The following is an 18,270-nucleotide window of genomic DNA, read 5'->3' as shown; positions in this document are numbered from 1 at the left end:
AACAAACAAACAAACAAAAACCAACAAAAAAACACCTATCATTGCAAAAGACCAAAGACCAGAGGGGCCCATACGACAGGACAGTGGGGAAGGCACTTGTCTTACATGGGGCCAACCCAGGTTCCATCCTCAGCATCCCATATAGTACCCTGAGCACTACCAGGAGTAAGCCCTGAGCATCGCCATGTGTGGCACAAGGAAAAAAAAAAAAAAAAAAAGAAATGAAATCAAAGGAGGGAGGCCAGAGAAATAGTACAGGTGTAAGGCACTTGCCGTGTACACAATCATTCTTTTTTATTATTATTACTTGGATTTGGGTATCATACCCAGGTGCTCAGGACTTATTCCTGGCTCTGAGAGGGACCACGTGCAGTTCAGGGGACTGAACCTGAACCCAGGTGAGCCATGTGCCAGGCAAAGGACCTGCCTACTGCACAGACTCGGCCAGAAGAGAGGTAGGGGCCAAGAAGAGGGGGCGGCCATGCCCAGGACCTGCCACTGGAAATGACCAGGATTGGGGTCGCTCCACCGTCCAGCTGGGAGCGAGCATAGCCCCCACAGAGTGCTGGCTCTGATTCCCGGACTCTGCACCAAACAGGGGGTCAGCAGGGAGCCCTGCTTCTCTGTCAGTGCACGGGGACCTCGGGGAGCCCACGGCAGGCGAGGCAGGGTGCGTTGTCCCATCTCCTGAGTCACTCTTCTCCTCGGAAAAGTGGGCCTGGCTCAGGCTGGACCCGGGTGCAGGGAGGTCCTCTGGTTCCTTGGCAGCTCCAAAAGCCCCTGGGTGTGTGGTACCATGCCCGCAGACCCGGCTCGGCCAGCGGGGCGGATGTGGCGGTGGTTCAGCCCGGGAAAGGGACCCAACAGGGCCCGCACACCTGCGGGTGTGTGTGTGTGTGTGTGTGTGTGTGTGTCACGGCCAGGGTCGGGATGGGAGGGAAGCCCTGCCCTGCCCCGGGCCCGCGGCCCAACAGGCGCGGTCCACTTCCTGTCTGAGAAGTGGGCACAGAAGCCGAGGGATCCGCGCAGTGCTCAGGTGACCCGAGTGCGCCCGAGCCTGGACTCCGGGGCCAGCGCCCGCGCGCGCTTCGCATCCGAACGCAGCAAGGTGCGTGCGGGGTGCGGAGCGGGCCGTGGTCCGCGGGGCGGGGGCGGGTCCCATCCCAATCCCACCCTCGCCACCCTCCCAGGGCCGCCGCGTCGCGTCTCGGCTCGGCCCGCACGGCACGGGGCACGGGGTCCGGCGACTCCCCGGCGGCCCTCGCGGCCCACCTGCGCGCTCAGCTCCGCGGGGAGGCCCCTGGGCACAGAGCCCGTGTCCGCCGCCGCTTTGATCCCGGGGCCCCCTCGGGATGAGTCCCGGCGGCTCCGGCGGGAGGGCCAGGGGCGAGCGGCGAGCGGCGAGCGCGGGCCGGGGGCGCGGGCCGTCGGCCGGGCCCGCCCCGCGTGGCCCCTCGGCCCGCCCGTCGCCCGGCGCGCGGGGGCGGCGGCGGCGGCGGCGGCGCCGGGCGGGCCGCGGTGAATGGAGCCGCCGGGGCCGCGCTGCCCCCCACGGAGCCGGGCCGGGAGCGCCTCCGGCGGCCGCGCCGGGGTAGTCCAGGCCCCTGCGCTCCGTCAGGCTTGCGGTTTGGGAAGAAAAGGCGAAGCCTCCGCCAAGAAAGGCAGCGCGGCCCCCTCCCCCGCGGCCCGGCCGGGCGGCGGCGGCGGCACATCTAACGCGCGGGCACCCGGCGGCCGCGGCCCCCGCAAACTACGCCCAGGCTCGGCCCCCGCCGCTCATTGGCGCGGGCCGGAGCCAGCGCACCCAGACCCAGAGCCGGCGCTGCCCTCGGCCGGCCGCGCGCGGAGCCCGCGCTCAGCCTCGACGCCCCGCGGCCGCGCCGACGTCCCCGGCCGGGCCCCGCGCGGCAGGGCGGCGGGGCCGAGCGAGCCGAGCCGGCCCCCGCGCGCCCGCCGGCCGACCCCGCGCCCGCTCCCCGCAGGTGGCCCCGCGCGCCCCGGAGCCGAGCCATGGGCCGAGGGGCGCGCGCGCTGCTGCTGCTGCTGCTCGGCCTGCTGCCCTGGGCCGGGGGCGGCCAGGCCAGGAAGACCTGGAGGCGCCGGGGCCCGCCGCCGCCCCCGCCGCCGCCCGAGCCGGCGCCCGCCCCCGAGCCGCCGGTGGAGAGCTTCCCGCTGGACTTCACGGCCGTGGAGGGCAACATGGACAGCTTCATGGCGCAGGTCAAGAACCTGGCGCAGTCGCTCTACCCGTGCTCCACGCAGCGGCAGCGCCAGGACCTGCGCCTGCACCTCCTGCTCAACTCGTCGGTGACCTGCAACGACGGCAGCCCCGCCGGGTAAGGCCCCGCGAGGTGACGCGGCGCGGCGCGGGAGGTGGTGCGCGTGGGAGGCGGGTGGCTGGGAAACGCCGCCGCTCCGTCCTTGGGTCTCGCGGCCGGGGGCGGGAGAGAGCGAGGGCCATCCCGGGCGGTGACAGGCCGCGCGCGCGGGCCCCCAGCCCACCGTCTCCCCTCCCCGCGCGCGGTCGGGGCAGGACTAGGCGCAGGTGGGACCGAGGACGCCCCCGCCCTGGGCCGGCGCAGCCAGCCCCGAGGTGCGGCGCGCTACGCTACGGTGCGCAGCGGGGAGGCGGGATGCGAGGCCGCGGGGCGCCCCCAGGACGGGGCGCTGCTGGGGCTGGGGCTGGGGCGGCGGCGGCGGCTGGAGCTGGAGGCTGCGACTCCGCCTCGCTGGCGCCTCGGCCCTCCACGCCCGCCTGGCGCGCCGCCGTCCGCGCCCCCCTCCACGCAGGCACGAGGCGAGGGGCTCCCCGGCGGGTCCCGCGCGGGGCGGGCCGTGGGGAATTTCCACGCACCACACGGCCCCTCGCGGCCCTCCCGGACCCCGCCCCGCGGGCGCCCTCTCCCGGGACTCGCCGGCCCGCGTGCGCAGCGCTCCGAGGCCGGCGCCGGGCCGGGCCGCCTGCGCCCTCGTGCGGCCGCCGCCTGCGCCCCGGCAACAGGTGGACCGAGCGAGCGCGGCGGCCCCGCAGGGAAGCCCCGGCCCGACCCCGGCCCGCGTGCTGAGGGCGCTGCTCGCGCCGCTCACGCCGTCTGCCCCGCAGCTACTACCTGCGGGAGTCCAAGGGCAGCCGGCGCTGGCTGGTGTTCCTGGAAGGTGCGTGGTCGGGTGGGGCGGGCGCACGGTGGGGCCCGCTCGGAATCCGGGGGCGCTGAGCCTGGCTGTGCCCGCAGGCGGCTGGTACTGCTTCAACCGTGAGAATTGCGCCTCGCGCTTTGACTCTATGCGGCGCCTCATGAGCTCCAAGGACTGGCCGCACTCCCGAATAGGTCAGCGGGGGGCCTGGCCCTTGGAAGGGGACGGGGTGGAGGGGTCCCCAGGGCGGGGCTCCCTTCCACCCGACCCCCGCAGCCCTTCGGAAGCAGGAGGGCCTGGAATCCCGGCGCCACTTCCATGCTACCGGCAGCCCCAGCCCCAGCCTCAGCCTCGGTTTTCCGCGCAGGTACCGGCATCCTGTCCTCGCAGCCCGAGGAGAACCCGCACTGGTGGAATGCCAACATGGTGTAAGGCCGGGTTCGGGTTCCGGGGGTCCCTCCCCAGCCCCCCTACCTGGCCGCTCACGCTCAGCTCACGGGGTCCCTGTGTTGCAGCTTCATCCCCTACTGCTCCAGCGATGTGTGGAGCGGCTCATCCTCCAGGTCTGCGAAGAGTGAGTCCGAGGCCGCCCTCAGCCCCAGGGCGCCCCATCCCTCCACCCCTCCACCCCCGCTGCCCAGCCACGTCCCGCCCAGCCCACCCGCTTCCCGCCCCAAGCCCCCTGAAGCCCCTCCCTCCCTCCCTCCGGGTCTGCAGGCGAGTTCGCGTTCATGGGCGCCCTGATCGTCCAGGAGGTGGTGCGGGAGCTCCTGGACCTGGGGCTGAGCGGGGCCAAGGTGCTGCTGCTGGCGGGGAGCAGGTGTGCCCCGCACCCCACAGGGAGGGAGGAGGGCAGGAGCACCCTGCAGCCCACGCGCCGGGCCTCACGCCGCCCTCCCGCAGCGCGGGGGGCACCGGGGTGCTCCTGAACGTGGACCGCGTGGCCGACCAGCTGGCGCAGCTGGGCTACCCGGGCATCCAGGTGCGGGGCCTGGCCGACTCGGGCTGGTTCCTGGACAACCAGCAGTACCGCCGCACGGATTGCGTGGACACCATCACCTGCGCGCCCACCGAAGCCATCCGCCTGGGCATCAGGTGCGGGACGGACGGACCGAGGGCAGGGGCAAGGGGCAGAGGCTGGCGGAGGCCAGGGCACCAGGAGCGGGGTGTCAGGAAAGGGTGGGGCTTCGTGGAGGGGCGGGGCTCGAGGGGGGGCCGAGGTCCTTGCAGGCCCTGGGCAGGCCGCCGGTGTAGGCGTTCTTTGCGGGCACTTCACCTCCTGCAATGCCCAGGTACTGGAACGGGCAGGTTCCGGAGCGCTGCAGGCGCCAGTTCAAGGAGGGCGAGGAGTGGAACTGCTTCTTCGGCTACAAAGTTTACCCGACGCTGCGCTGTGAGTGGTTGTGGGCTCCTGGGTGCACTTCTGGCGCTGCCCCAGCCCTGCCCCACGTGTCCAGGCTCACACCTTATTGCCCTGCAAGCGCTTGCCAGGAAGCTTCCGGCGCTTCTCAGGAACCCTGCCCTGGTGGTGATCCTTTCCGTCCCTTCCTCTGCCCCTCTCTCGGGGCCCTGGGACTGGACACCTTGCACAGAGCTGGGGGTGGGAGACAAGCAGGCAGGCTCCGGGACAGGGCTGAGCCACACACCCACCCACAGGCCCCGTGTTCGTGGTGCAGTGGCTGTTTGATGAGGCCCAGCTGACCGTGGACAACGTGCACATCCCTGGCCAGTCACTGCAGGAAGACCAGTGGCTGTACATGCAGAACGTGGGCCACGAGCTCAGACACACGTTCAAGGATGTGTCGTGAGTGTGGCCGACTGGAGAGGGGGTGGACACCCTGCAGGGACCTCCATCAGAGCTGAAAGGATTCCTGGAGGGAGCAAGTATCTGGATAAAGAAAGGGCTCCCAAGGGACGTAGCGATAGCACACCGGTAAAGTTTTTGCCTTGCACGTGGTGACCCAGGACAGACCGCGGTTCTATTCCCGGAGCCCCATATGGTCCCCCAAGCCAGGAGCGATTTTTGAGTGCATAGCCAGGAGTAACCCCTGCGTGTGACTGGGTATGACCCATCCCCACCAAAAGAAAAGAGAGAAAGAAAGAAAGGACTCCCAGGACCAGAGCAATAGTGCAGAGAGAGGGCATTTGCCTTGCAGGCAGCCAACCTGAGTTTGATCCTCAGCATCTCCTAGGGTCTCCTGAGCCCGACAGAAGTGATTTCTTTTGTTTTGTTTTCTGTTGTTTTTGTTTTTGGGTCACACCCGGCAGCACTCAGGGGTTACTCCTAGTTCTATGCTCAGAAATCACTCCTGGTAGGCTCCATATGGGATGGGTAGGGGACCATATGGGATGCCGGGATTCAAACCACTGTCCTTCTGTATGCAAGCAAACACCTTACCTCCATGCTACTCTCTGGCCCCTTGTGTTTGTTTGTTTGTTTTAGTTTTTGGGTCACACCCAGCAGCGCTCCTGGCTCCACACTCAGAAATTGCTCCTGGCAGGTTCGGGGGACCCTGTGGGATGCTGGGATTCAAACCAATGACCTTCTGCATGAAAGGCAAACGCCTTACCTCCATGCTATCTCTCCGGCCCCTTGTTTTGTTTTTCTTTTTATTTTGTTTGTGGGCCACACCCAGCTGTGCTCTGGGGTTACTCTTGGCCCTGCGCTCAGAAATCGCTCCTGGCAGGCTCGGGGACTATTTAGGATGCCAGAAATCAAACCCAGGGTTTGTCCTGGGTCAGCTGCATGCAAGGCAAACACCCTACCACTGTGCTATCACTCCCAGCCACACAGAAGGAAGGGATGTGAGAGGCAAAGGGGTCTGGGGGAGCTCCTGTATCAGCTGCTGGAACTTGGGGGGAAGAAACTGGTGCTCAAGGGAGAAAACTGCTCAGACTCACTACAGTCTTGTCCTTACACCGTACTCAAACCCACACAGTATCCCCAGCCCTAGGAGTGAGGCAGTGGACTAGACTCTAACTATGGTGTATCTGATCACCAAGTCCCTTGGCGGATTGCTGGAGCTGGGTGGGGAATGGGAAACCTCAGTTGCTCATTTTGCAGAGAGTCAAAAACTGTCAGAATATGCCATATTCCCCTCCCCAGGGACTTGGGGGGCAGCAGTACAATAGGAGACAAGGCACTGACTTTGCTTGTAGCTGAACCAGGCTTCCCATTGCCCCCCCCCCCAGCACAGCCAGAAATGACCCCTGAACACAGAATCAGAAGCCCTGAACACTGCTGTGTGTGGCCCCAAACAAAAGCACCCCCCTGTGCAGACATCCTGAGCTCAGCCTGAGACACAGGCAGGGGTGGGAGAGGACGGTGGGAGGGCCCAGCTCATGGCTTCCTACCTCCCCCCCCATTATCAGGGCCGGCTTTGCCCCTGCCTGCCTCTCCCACGAGATCATCCTCCGAAGGTCAGTGACCCTGGGCCCGCCCCCTCCCCTTCCTCCTCCCTCAGGGACCCTCAGTAAGGGTTTCCCTCTGGGGGGGGGGTCGCCTGAGCTTCTGTCGCTTCTGCTGCGTAGCTACTGGATGGACGTGCAGGTGAAAGGAACCTCATTGCCGCGAGCGCTGCATTGCTGGGACCGGAGCTTTCACGAGGCCTACAGGGACAGCCAGGCGGCTCTGAAGGGCTGCCCCATGCACCTGGTGGACAGCTGCCCCTGGCCGCATTGCAATCCCTCCTGCCCCACCGTCCGCGACCAGCTCACGGGCCAGGAGATGAACGTGGCGCAGTTTCTCATGCACCTGGGCGTGGACCTGCAGACCCTGGCGCAGCAGCAGGGCCTGGAGCCCAGCAAGCTGTTGGGGATGTTGAGTAGTGGCCGCTAGGCGGTGCCCGGGATCGCCGGTCCAGCCCCTCGGCACGCTGGGGGCACCGGGATGCGGGATGTAGGATGCGCTCCTGTGCGCCCTCACCTCGCTCCCTTGGCCACTACCTGCAGGATCATACCCCGCACCCCTCCTGCCTTGGAGGAGCCCTGGATCCGCTGGCCAGCCCCGGCCCTTTTGTATTATTTTATAAAGTAACTATTTTATTATTATTTTAGTGGGGGGGTGAGAGGGCGGGCACAGCGGGCGATGCTCAGGGGTTACTCCTGGCGGTGCTCAGGGGACCATACGGGATGCCAGGGATCCAAACTGGGGTCGGCCGCCTGCAAGGCAAGCGCCCTCCCCACTGTGCTCGCTCTCTCTCCAGCTCCTTTATTACTTTAATTTAAAAAAAGCAAGAAATATATGATGAATGGTCAAGTTTTGTAACACATATTTTTTAAATAATATTTTAAGAAGAAAGAAAACCAAGACCAGAGGTTCCTCGCAGCCGTGTTGACTATAGGGCAGCGGTGCCGATCTGCTCATGCATAAGACGGGCAGTGGGGTGCCCTGGCGAGCCTTCCAGTCGGCCGGGCAGCTGGAACCCGCGAGTCTGTGCCAAGCTCGGGCGTCCCAGGGAGCTGGCCACCCCCAGTGCCCCAGTTTCAGGCCTCTCCTGGCCCGCCTCCAGGTCCAGGGGTGCGTTGGTGGCTGGAGGCTGCACCGGCTCACCTGCTCGCTGCAGCGCCGCCGCCTGGCAGCCCCCTGGCCCTGCAGACTCGCAGCGCGCAGTCCAGCGCAGCGCAGTGCTGCGCTACGCTGCGCTGCGCTGCGCCCGCTCGCAGTGGCCTGGAGCATCTCCACCCACTTAGTCCAGTGGCCAGACACTGAGCAGACTGGGGAATGCCTGTAGCTGCGCCCCACCCCCCCCCGAGCTAGTCTCTCCCCAACACCCCACGCACAACTGTGACGGCTCCCCAGCTCCCAGCCGCTCCAGCAACAGTCTGTGCGCCCTAGTCACAGAGGAAACCTGGGCCAACGGACTCTAGCGGAGATATGGAGATGGGGAGGGGGAGAGGCCTTCGGATCCCACACCTCGCCCCATCATGTCTTCAGCGCCAAAAGCCATCATCCCTGCTGAACACACACCGACCAGCCCTGGAGGAGAGCCAGCGGCAAGGTGCCTGGGCCAGGAGTGATGCCCTTTTGGAGGGTGGGGACAGCTTCCCACGCCTGAAACCAGAGTAAATAACTCAGGTTTGAATTCTACCCACAGGAGAAATCCTTGCCCAACTCATACTGACAAAATTAAAGGGGTGCCGAGAGGTAGTACAGCAGGTGGGGAGCAGTTGCCTCACACTTACTTGGCTGGCCAAGTATGAATCCGCCCCCTCCCAAAAAAGATAAGGTATAGAATAAAAGAGGAAAAAAAACATTTGCAGTGACCAGAGCAATAGTACAGCAGATGGACGTTTGCCTTGTACATGAATGACTCGGATTCAATCCCCAGCGTCCTATATGGTCCCCCAAGCCTATCAGAAATAATTTTTTTAAATACGAACGCTTCGTGAATTTGCATGTTATCCTTGCACAGGGGCCATGCTAATCTTCTCTGTATCGTTCCAATTTTAGTATATGTGCTGCTGAAGCGAGCACTAACAGAAGTAATTTTTGAGCACAGAACTAGGAGTGACCCCTGAGTGCCGCCGGATGTGACCCCCACAAAACCGGACAAAAACGTTTGTAGAATTCCAAATAAATTATGTAGCTAGAGTCAGAGAGAGAGTGCAGGTTTTAAATTTAAAAAATTGGCGGGGCCGGGAAGGCGGCGCTAGAGGTAAGGTGTCTGCCTTGCAAGCGCTAGCATGGGACGGACCGAGGTTCGATCCCCGGCGTCCCATATGGTCCCCCCAAGCCAGGGGCGATTTCTGAGCGCATAGCCAGGAGTAACCCCTGAGCGTCAAACGGGTGTGGCCCAAAAACAAACAAAAAAAAAAATTGGGGGGCCGAAGACAGCACAGTAGGGTGTTTGCCTTGCAAGCAGCCGATCCAGGACAGACATGGCATCCCATATGAACCCCCATGCCCGCCAGGAGTAACCCCCGAGTGCAGCTGGGTGAGACCCAAAAGACAAAAAAAATTAATTGCATTTAAAAATAAATTTAAAAAATTTAATTTAAAAATTACGTCTGGGGGCAGAGAGATAGCACAGTGGTAGGGTGTTTGCTTTGGAGCTGGAGAGATAGCACAGCAGGAGAGCAGTTGCCTTACGCAAGACTGAACCAGTTATGGTGCTTATCCCGGTCCGATTGTGGGCGTAGCTCTGCATCCAGCATTTGCTCACCCAAAGAGAACGAGAGCAGGGAGACATGCCAATCTCCTCCCAGTCCCAGGTTGATCCCCGCACCTCATAAATCCAGGAGCACCTCTGGGAGTTGCCCCAACCACCCGCAGGAAACAAAGTGAAACCAAACAGAACCCCAAAAAGGGATCCGGAGAGCCCAGGGGTGAAGGCACTTACTTGCCTGGCATGCAATCTGCATTCAACCCCTGCAGACAGACTCCTAGGAGTGACTGCAGGGCGTGGCCGCCCCCAAACAGAAACAAACTTACATTTGGGCAGGAGAGACAGTACCTGGGTAAGGGCATTTGCCTGCCACGTACCAACTCTTTTTCCATGCTGGGCACCACATATTCCCCAAGCGCTGCCAGGAGTGAGTGACCCAAGCTTGCTTGAAAAAAGGGGGCCTAAAAGAAAAAAGAAAAAAGGGGGCCTATGGGGTCAGAGTGATAACACAGTGTGGAGAGCATTTACCTTGTACTCGGCAGACCCAGGTTCTATCCCCAGCATCCCATATGATCCCCCAAGTCAGCCAGAAATGGTTCCTGAGCACAGTCAGAAGTAACCCCTGAGCACTGCTGGGTGTGACCAAAAAACAAAAAATGTCTCCCCGCACCTGGGTCCCTATATCCTAGCAGGTCACCTCATTGTGGGCATAAGTGTGCGCCATGCACACTTATGTTCCTGCGGAACTTGAGGAGGGGTCCCCCACTACTCACCTCGCTATGGGATTGGCACAGATGTCAGGGACGTCATGTGGTCTGAGAGTGCCTGAGTCTCCTGGCTGATGTGAGGCACCCAGAGCTTACCTTGGGTCATGTGCTCAGACCTCAGGCAGCCAAGGAAAAAGGCTGCACAGGAACAAGCTGGGCTTGGAGCATAGCAGCCCCCTCTGGCACCTGTCTGCAGGATACAGCCCCACCAGGACACTGGACAGGCTGGGGGGCTGCCGAGGTCAGGGAAAGTATCCTAGGGCAGATACACCAAGAGGCAGTAGGGGGCTAAGGGGAAGAAGCTAAGGGGAGATAGGGGTGCTGCAGAGAACCTGGGGGTACACGGAGGGGCTTCTGGGAGCCCAGACTGAAGCCAGGCAGCCGCAGCTTCTTCCCTGGGGAGAGAGGAATCCTGGGGAGTAGAGGGCAGCCCCACTCAGCCTAGGCCCATGGCCCTCCAGGATGTGCTCTGCCCCCAGGAGGTCCACAGTGCTGATCCACTAATGGGCTACAGGTGAGTGGCAAGAAGTCACTTTTTTTTTTTTTTTTTTTTTTTTTTTGGTTTTTGGGTCACACCCGGCAGCGCTCAGGGGTTACTCCTGGCTCTATGCTTAGAAATCGCTCCTGGCAGGCTCAGGGGACCACATGGGATGCCGGGATTTGAACCACGACCTTCTGCATGCAAAGCAAATGCTTCACCTCCATGCTATCTCTCCGGCCCCAAGAAGTCACTTTTAACCAGGACCCCACAAGGAGGGAGAAATGTCAGGAGCCCTAGAGCAGGGCTATGGTCTTCCTGGAACCAGAGGGGGTCGGGTGCTGGGCCCCTCGCTCCCCTCCTCACGCCCCTCCCCTGCCCGGGGCCTCACAACTGAGCCGCATTGAGGACAAAGGGTCCCCAGCACCACCTGTGGTCCCAGAGCCCAAGAGCCCGGCCCAGCCCAACTTGCTGCGGCGGGACAAAGGCAGCTGAGTTGGAGGCTGGTGAGGGCAGCACAGCCCACAAACGGTTAAGAGCCCTGGGAGGGGGGGGGACGGTCAGCTGTTCCTTTGCCTCAGTCACGCTCCTATTTATAGCTGGAGCCGCCTGCCGCAATGTCACCAGCGGCATCTATGCTGGCAGTGCAGGCTGGGCACCTGCTCCAAGGGGACGGAGGGGCCCCCCGGAGCCATGTGAGCCAGGTCTCTGAGGGAGCCTGAGACCCGAGGGATGGGTAGCACCCTGGAGCCCCCCGCGGCCGCCTACCTGCACCTGGGCGCCGTGACGTCCCCCGTGGGCACCACGCGCGTCCTGCAGCTGGCCTTCGGCTGCACCACCTTCAGCCTGGTGGCCCACCGGGGCGGCTTCCAGGGCGTGCAGGGCACCTTCTGCCTGGCCGCCTGGGTCTTCTGCTTTGCCCTGTCGGGGCTGGTGCTGCTGTGTGAGCTCACGCGGCTGCAGGGCTGCCTGCGCCTGTCCTGGGGCAACTTCACAGCGGCGGGTGCCATGCTGGCCACGCTGCTGTCAGCCACGGCAGCCGTGCTCTACCCACTCTACTTCACCCGCCTCTCCTGCCCGCCCGGGCCCTACGGCTGCACGGCCCGGGACTTCCGTCTGGCGGCCAGCGTGTTCGCGGCGCTGCTCTTCCTGGCCTACGCGGCCGAGGTGGTGCTGACCCGGGCTCGGCCCGGCCAGGTGGCCAGCTACATGGCCACAGTGTCGGGGCTGCTGAAGATCGTCCAGGCTTTCGTGGCCTGCATCATCTTCGGGGCACTGGCCCACGACAGCCACTACGGGCGCTATGCGGCCACGCAGTGGTGTGTGGCCGTCTACAGCCTGTGCTTCCTGGCTACAGTGGCCGTGGTGGCCCTGAGCGTGCTGGGCCGCGTGGGGGCCCCAGGCTGTGCCTTCGAACGCCTGGTGGTGCTCTACGCACTGCTGGCCACGCTCCTGTACCTCAGCGCCGCTGTCATCTGGCCTGTCTTCTCCTTCGACCCCAAGTACGGCCGCCCTGTGCGACCGCCCGACTGTGTGCAGGACCACTGCGCCTGGGACAGCCAACTGGTGGTGGCCGTTTGCACCTATGTCAACCTGCTGCTCTACGTCGCGGATCTCGCTTACTCCCAGAGACTGCATTTCGTGCCTGCCCCGTAGCCCCACCAGGTGAATTGCGAACCCAGGACCGGAGAGGGTGGGTGGGGAGCTGAGGGGTCTGGAGACAGAAACAACCACTCTGTCTCAGTCTCCTGAATATACACTGATGTACAAATAGGTTTCTTTTTTGTTGTTTTATTTTGTTTGAGGGGACCACACCCAGAGATGCTCAGAGAGTACTCCTAGCTCTGCACTCAGGTATCACTCCTGATGGTGCTCAGGGGACCCTATGGGATGCTGAGGATAAAACCTTCAAACCTGGATTAGTCACAAACTAACGTCCTTCTTTCTCTCCACCCCCCCCCCCTCTCGGAGGCACGCTCAGCTGTACTCAGGGGTTATTCCTAGCTCTGCACTCAGAAATTACTCCTGGCCAGCTCTGGGAACCCTATGTGATGCTGGGGATTGAACCTGGGTCAGGCACATGTAAGGCAAATGCCCTCCTATCCTTTGAGCCCTAAAACAAGTTTCCAGAGGTGGGGGTTCTGGTCCCCTCCAAGGACACTTTCTTTCTGGTTTGAGTCTGAGCATCTTCTCTATACCCAATGCTGTCCAGCCCTCGGGGGACGGGGAGCAAGTAGCCCCAAACTTTTCTGACCAGAAGTGCTGTGCATCTTGGTGTGACTTCAGCAGCCCAGCGGCCCCTGAACTCTGCAGCTCCACCTGACAGTGCCTATGACCCCCAGATGCCTGCTTAGATCATGCTCTCACCCCTCCCCACTTTCTCTGAACCAGGTTCGACCCATGGTGGAAAGTTTCCTAGACCTTGCAGATATGCAGAGGGGTGCTTTGGGGGCTGGGCATGGTGGACTCTGGCTCCAGGACACCCCCATGTGGTGAAGGCTTCTGGGTAACAGGCCTGTAATCCCAGAGAGCAGTGGCTTTTATGAGGCATCTGGGACAGCTTGCTGCATGTGCCTGAAGACCAGACAGAAAAAAGCTGCCAGATGGGAAAGAGACTTAGAGGAGAAAACACCAGGTGAGGCCAAGAAAGGGCACAGCAGGAGGGCTCTTGCTTTGCACCTGGCCAGCCTGGGTTTGATCCCCAGCATCCAGTTTGGTCCCCCGAGCCCACCAGGAATGGTCCCTGAGCAGAGTCAAGAGTAGCTCTAGTAATAATGGGTGTGACTCCAAAACAGAAAAAGAAAGAGGAAACTTAGAAATTCTAAGGCCTGGGGCTGGAGCATAGCACAGCAGTAGGGCGTTTGCATTGCACACAGCTGACCTGGGACCAACCCTGATTAGTTCCAAGGCATCCCATATGGTCCCCAGAGTCTGCCAGGATCGATTTCTGAGCACTGAGCCAGGAGTAACCTGAGCACCGCTGGGTATAGCCCCCAAAACAAAACAAAGTAAAAGAAAAAAAATAGGGGAGGTTGAGGTGGTGCTAGAGGTAAGGTGTCTGTCTTGCAAGCGCTAGCCAAGGAAGGACCACGGTTCATCCCCGGGCATCCCATATGGTCCCCCAAGCCAGGGGCAATTTCTGAGCGCTTGCTTAGCCAGGAGTAACCCCTGTGGCCTGAAAAACCAAAAAAAAAAAAAAAAGAAAGAAAGAAAGAAAGAAAGAAAGAAAGAAAGAAAGAAAGAAAGAAAGAAAGAAAGAAAGAAAGAAAGAAAGAAAGAAAGAAAGAAAGAAAAATATTCTGAGAAGACCTGAAGACCTGAGTTTCTTTGTTTGAGTTTCTCAAGTTTCTGTGTTTGAGCTGCACCTTGCAGTACTCAGGGCTTACTCCTGGTTCTGTGCATTCCTGCTGGTTCCCCAGGGATGCCGGAGATGGAGAGTCTCTGTCTCTGTCCCTCTGTCTCTGTCTCTCTCCCTCCCTCCCTCTCTCCCTCTCCTCTCTCTCCTCCCCCTCTCCACTCAGCAGTGCACTAGGGTTATTTCTGGCTCTGACCTCAGGAATCATTCATGGCAGTGCACGACGGACCTTGTGGGATGCCAGGGATTCAACCCAGGTCCGCCGTGTACAAGGCCAGTGCCCCCGCCCTGCTAGCTATGGCTCCTGCCAGTCCCGGAGACATTTGTAATGTTTCCAACCCTCCTGCCCACACACGCTCCGAGGAAACAAAGGAAGGTGCAAGGAGTGCGGAGAGCGCCAGCCCTTCGCGGGGAAGAGCAGGCCGCAGTACACAGTGCATGTCCGCCCTGTGCGGGCTCCGGGGGGCCTCCTCCCCCGGGCACCCCGCGGGCTCGGGTTCCAGGAGGTGGGGAGCCTCAGCACGGTGCGGACCTGCGGGTCCCAGGAGCGCCTCCAAGGGAGCTGGTGCAGGGGTGGCGGGTCCGAGTCGGGAAGTGCGAGTCCCGGCGAACGCAGGGTCCCGAGCGCTAGGGGACGCGGGGCGCGGGGTCCGGCAGGTCCCGGCGTGGCCAGCCCAGCCCGGCCCTCGGGGCGTGGGCACAGGCCAGTGACTGGTGCAACCCCGGCCGCGCCCTCTGATTGGCCGGCGTGGGACAGCCGCTCTGCTGATTGGCTAGCGCGCGGGGGCGGGCCGCAGGGGCGCTGGTGCCGCGTGGCCAGACCAGCAGCTCAGTGGGGATCCGGGAACTGGGTATCTTAGGCCGACCTGGGCTCGGGCTGCAAGGGGGGGGTCCCCTGATCAGCGCACCCGTGCTGCGGGGCCTTCTGGGCCGGGGTGGAGTCACCCCTCTCCAATTTGGGGCTCCCAGTGCCCCGTCCCACCCACCCACCCTCTGTCCCGCAGTGGCAGCCGGCCGGACACCATGAGTGTGGGCTTCATCGGAGCCGGCCAGCTGGCCTTGGCCCTGGCCAAGGGCTTCACAGCCGCAGGTAGGTAGGTAGGTCGGTCGGTCCCGGCCCTGAGCATCGTGGATGTATGGGGGCGGGGGGGGGGGTTTACAAACCTTTCCTAGGGTTGCTGGTGAGTCTCCCTCCTGGACACAATGGAAGGTGGCATGGGTGGGCGGTTGAGAGGATGTTGCCCTCCACAGGTGTCCTGGCTGCCAACAAGATCATGGCAAGCTCCCCGGACATGGACTTGGCCACGGTTTCTGCGCTCAGGGTAGGTGTGCACTGAGGGCACAGGTAGGCGGGCATTGGCACCCTGAAGACCCCCCTTAGAGCCTGGGCCGAGAGAGGAGGCACTGTTGGCACTGGGTCCCCCTTATGCAGCCGCCCTGTGCGTTAAGACCCCTGGGGAAGCGGCTGGACACTGCACACGGGCCCCGACTTCAGGGTGGGGCTGAAGCGCGGCTCACAGGTGGGCAGCAGGCAGAGTGCTGGGGGCTGCCACAACCCTGAATGGCAGCAAAGCGCCGGAGCAGGGGCTTCAGGAATGGTGCAGCCCGCGCCTGCATCCCCTGCAGAAGCTGGGGGTGCAGCTGACTCCGCACAACTTGGAGACGGTGAAGCACAGTGACCTGTTGTTCCTGGCCGTGAAGCCGCACATCGTCCCCTTCATCTTGGACGAGGTGGGCGCCTGCATCCAGCCGCGCCACCTCGTGGTGTCCTGCGCCGCGGGCGTCACCATCAGCTCCATAGAGAAGGTAGGTGCGAGCCATCCTCTAAAAGAAGGGGGCCGGGCGCCTGGACTGTGGGGCTCACCCTGCGCCCTGATTCTTCCGCAGAAACTCCTGGCCTTCCAGCCAGCCCCCAGAGTCCTGCGCTGCATGACCAACACCCCGGTGGTGGTGCAGGAGGGGGCCACAGTGTTTGCCCGGGGCGCACACGCACAGCCCGAGGATGGTGCCCTGTTGGAGCGGTTGCTGGGCAGCGTGGGCTTTTGCTCCGAGGTGGAGGAGGACCTCATCGACGCCGTCACGGGGCTCAGTGGCAGTGGCCCGGCCTATGTGAGGGCAGGTGGGGCATGGGTCCCACCCGCGCGGGGACCTAGGCACCGTGCCCTGAGTCTTCTCTCCACAGGCCTTCACAGCCCTGGATGCGCTGGCTGATGGGGGCGTGAAGATGGGCCTGCCCCGACGCCTGGCTGTGCGCCTTGGGGCCCAGGCCCTGCTGGTCAGTGTCCTTCCCTATCCCTGACTTGTCCTGCCCGGCCATGGGGTGTGCAGTGCTTCGTGATAACGGCCCCCTCCCCGCTGCAGGGGGCGGCCAAGATGTTGCTGGAGTCGGAGCAGCACCCAGGCCGGCTGAAGGACAATGTGTGCTCGCCCGGCGGTGCCAGCATCCATGCCCTACATGTGCTGGAGAGTGGTGGCTTCCGCGCTCTGCTCATGGACGCTGTGGGCGCCTCCTGTACCCGCACACGGTGGGCACGGCCACCCGATCTGGGGAGGGATTGGGGTGCAGGTCACTTTTAGACACCCTTGCAGCTCTCTGGAGCCATGGGTGTTTGAGGCTGGTGCCTGCAGTCGTTGGCGAGGTTCGTAGCTGGCTTTGGGGTTGGAGAGCTGAGTGGGCTAGTTGCCCCCACCCCCAGCAAGCCCACTAGCCTCGGCCGTCCTCTTCCATCCCCGCAGGGAGCTGCAGGTTATGGCCGACCGCGAGGAGGTGCCGGCAGCTGCCATCAAAAAGAGAGTGCTGGACAAGGTCAAGCTAAGCTCTGTTCCTGGGATTCCCCCCACCACGGAGGACTGAGGGGACACCCTCCCTCAGACAGGAGGGTGCCTTCAACCAGTCTCCCCTGGTCCCTCTTTTTTTTTTTTTTGGTTTTTGGGCCACACCCGGTGATGCTCAGGGTTACTCCTGGCTATGCGCTCAGAAGTCGCTCCTGGCTCGGGGGACCATATGGGACGCCGGGGGATCGAACCGAGGTCCATCCAAGGCTAGCGCAGGCAAGGCAGGCACCTTACCTCTAGCGCCACCGCCCGGCCCCATCTCCCCTGGTCTCTAAGCACCATCCTACCCCTCAGCTCCCAGACAGGGTCTGAGAAGGCTTGGGGGTCGATCTTCACCTTGGGGCTTGCCTCCACCCTGAACCCCAAGTGTGAAGGCCAAGGCTCACCCAGGCAGTACACGTGCTCAGGCGAGCCCTTTCCTGCCAATTGCCTTTTTGGGTGCCAGATGTTGGACTGGTAACTTGGTGCTTCAATAGCTGTGTCCACTATCACTTCATCTGTGCTGAAAAAGGGGGTATGGCCAGCCCCTTTCCCACTCCCCTACATCTTTGTCCCTGTCCTTTCTGCTCAATAAATCAACTCCCAGCGAAGTTTTCTCTCCCTGTGTCCTTGCCTGTCCCTGGAGGCCCTGGCCAGTGGGTGACAGTGCCCAGCTGCCCACCAATCTGTCCCATTCCTATACCACTGCAGGCCAGCATAAGCTGCCCTCTGGCCTCCTGCATGGGGGGTGGGACCGGAGACCCCTCTCAGGAGTGCAGAGAGGCTCTTCAGGAGGACTGGCCTCGGAGTTCTCTGACAATTCATCCACATGAGGAGAAAGGGTGAGGCAAGCACTTCTCTTCCAGGATATGGGGATGAGGAGTGACAGAGCCAGCTCTGTGCTGAGTGCAGACATGTAAACTAATGGCCCCTTCCATTGGGGCACTGTCAGGTGTGGTCCCAAGTATTCCCAAATAGCCCTGAACTTTAAAAAGTTCTTTAAAAAGCCAGGCTCTACCCACTGAGTGGGAGAAGCTATTCACCCAATACCCATCAGATAAGGGGTTAATATTCAAAATATACAAGGCACTTCCCATACAATCCAGCTATACCACTCCTAGGAATATACCCTAGGAACACAAAAATACAATACAAAAACCCCTTCCTTACACCTATATTCATTGCAGCTCTATTTACCATAGCAAGACTCTGGAAACAACCAAGATGCCCTTCAACAAACGAATGGCTAAAGAAACTGTGGTACATATACACAATGGAATATTATGCAGCTGTCAGGAGAGATGAAGTCATGAAATTTTCCTATACATGGATGTACATGGAATCTATTATGCTGAGTGAAATAAGTCAGAGAGAGAGAGAAAAACGCAGAATGGTCTCACTCATCTATGGGTTTTAAGAAAAATGAAAGACACCCTTGTAATAATAATTTTCAGACACAAAAGAGAAAAGAGCTGTGTGGGGGGAGGTCAAACCCCTTGTTGATGGTCTCCAAGTCAAAGAATGATTCCCAAAAAGATAAATTGAATCCCATTCTTCTGTCCCCCCTTTTGGGGGAGACTTTGATAATAATATCCGACGTGAATAATCAACGAA

At 61.7% G+C, this 18,270-nt stretch overlaps 4 protein-coding genes and 1 non-coding gene across 9 annotated transcripts in view; 3 read left to right on the top strand and 2 right to left on the bottom strand.

Moving 5' to 3' along the window:
- RAC3 (Rac family small GTPase 3) overlaps positions 1-18,270 on the bottom strand; it is a 94,723-nt gene that overhangs the window by 30,601 nt on the left and 45,852 nt on the right. The window lies entirely within an intron of this gene.
- On the top strand, positions 2,011-7,414 carry NOTUM (notum, palmitoleoyl-protein carboxylesterase). The gene is made up of 11 exons (XM_049776369.1): positions 2,011-2,336; positions 3,104-3,156; positions 3,234-3,329; positions 3,503-3,563; positions 3,651-3,709; positions 3,853-3,955; positions 4,039-4,230; positions 4,428-4,528; positions 4,792-4,939; positions 6,508-6,555; positions 6,667-7,414. The coding sequence occupies exons 1-11, from the start codon at positions 2,011-2,013 to the stop codon at positions 6,971-6,973; spliced, it is 1,494 nt and encodes a 497-aa protein (XP_049632326.1). The 3' UTR covers positions 6,974-7,414.
- On the bottom strand, positions 8,505-8,611 carry LOC126027259 (U6 spliceosomal RNA). Its single transcript, XR_007502235.1, has one exon. It is a non-coding gene; the product is annotated as a U6 spliceosomal RNA (small nuclear RNA).
- Positions 11,138-12,258, top strand: MYADML2 (myeloid associated differentiation marker like 2). Its single transcript, XM_049776725.1, has one exon. It carries the CDS (start codon positions 11,220-11,222, stop codon positions 12,141-12,143), a length of 924 nt encoding a protein of 307 aa, XP_049632682.1. The 5' UTR covers positions 11,138-11,219; the 3' UTR covers positions 12,144-12,258.
- PYCR1 (pyrroline-5-carboxylate reductase 1) lies at positions 15,078-16,736 on the top strand. The gene is made up of 7 exons (XM_049768768.1): positions 15,078-15,164; positions 15,275-15,362; positions 15,416-15,648; positions 15,730-15,951; positions 16,025-16,117; positions 16,204-16,367; positions 16,579-16,736. Exons 1-7 carry the CDS (start codon positions 15,078-15,080, stop codon positions 16,694-16,696), a joined length of 1,005 nt encoding a protein of 334 aa, XP_049624725.1. The 3' UTR covers positions 16,697-16,736.

The sequence above is a fragment of the Suncus etruscus genome, chromosome 1 (assembly GCF_024139225.1).
Source record: "Suncus etruscus isolate mSunEtr1 chromosome 1, mSunEtr1.pri.cur, whole genome shotgun sequence".
Classification (NCBI taxonomy): Eukaryota; Metazoa; Chordata; class Mammalia; order Eulipotyphla; family Soricidae; genus Suncus; species Suncus etruscus.
This window is presented reverse-complemented; position numbering and strand designations above follow the sequence as displayed.

Coding starts and splice junctions, on each gene's coding strand:
- NOTUM (XM_049776369.1), top strand. CDS start 2,011: ATGGGCCGAGGGGCGCGCGCGCTGCTGCTGCTGCTGCTCGGCCTGCTG. Junction 3,956..4,038: donor CTGCTGCTGGCGGGGAGCAG/GTGTGCCCCGCA, acceptor GCCCTCCCGCAG/CGCGGGGGGCACCGGGGTGC. Junction 4,940..6,507: donor CACACGTTCAAGGATGTGTC/GTGAGTGTGGCC, acceptor CCCCATTATCAG/GGCCGGCTTTGCCCCTGCCT.
- PYCR1 (XM_049768768.1), top strand. CDS start 15,078: ATGTTGCCCTCCACAGGTGTCCTGGCTGCCAACAAGATCATGGCAAGC. Junction 15,649..15,729: donor CCATCAGCTCCATAGAGAAG/GTAGGTGCGAGC, acceptor ATTCTTCCGCAG/AAACTCCTGGCCTTCCAGCC. Junction 16,368..16,578: donor GCCTCCTGTACCCGCACACG/GTGGGCACGGCC, acceptor CCATCCCCGCAG/GGAGCTGCAGGTTATGGCCG.
- MYADML2 (XM_049776725.1), top strand. CDS start 11,220: ATGGGTAGCACCCTGGAGCCCCCCGCGGCCGCCTACCTGCACCTGGGC.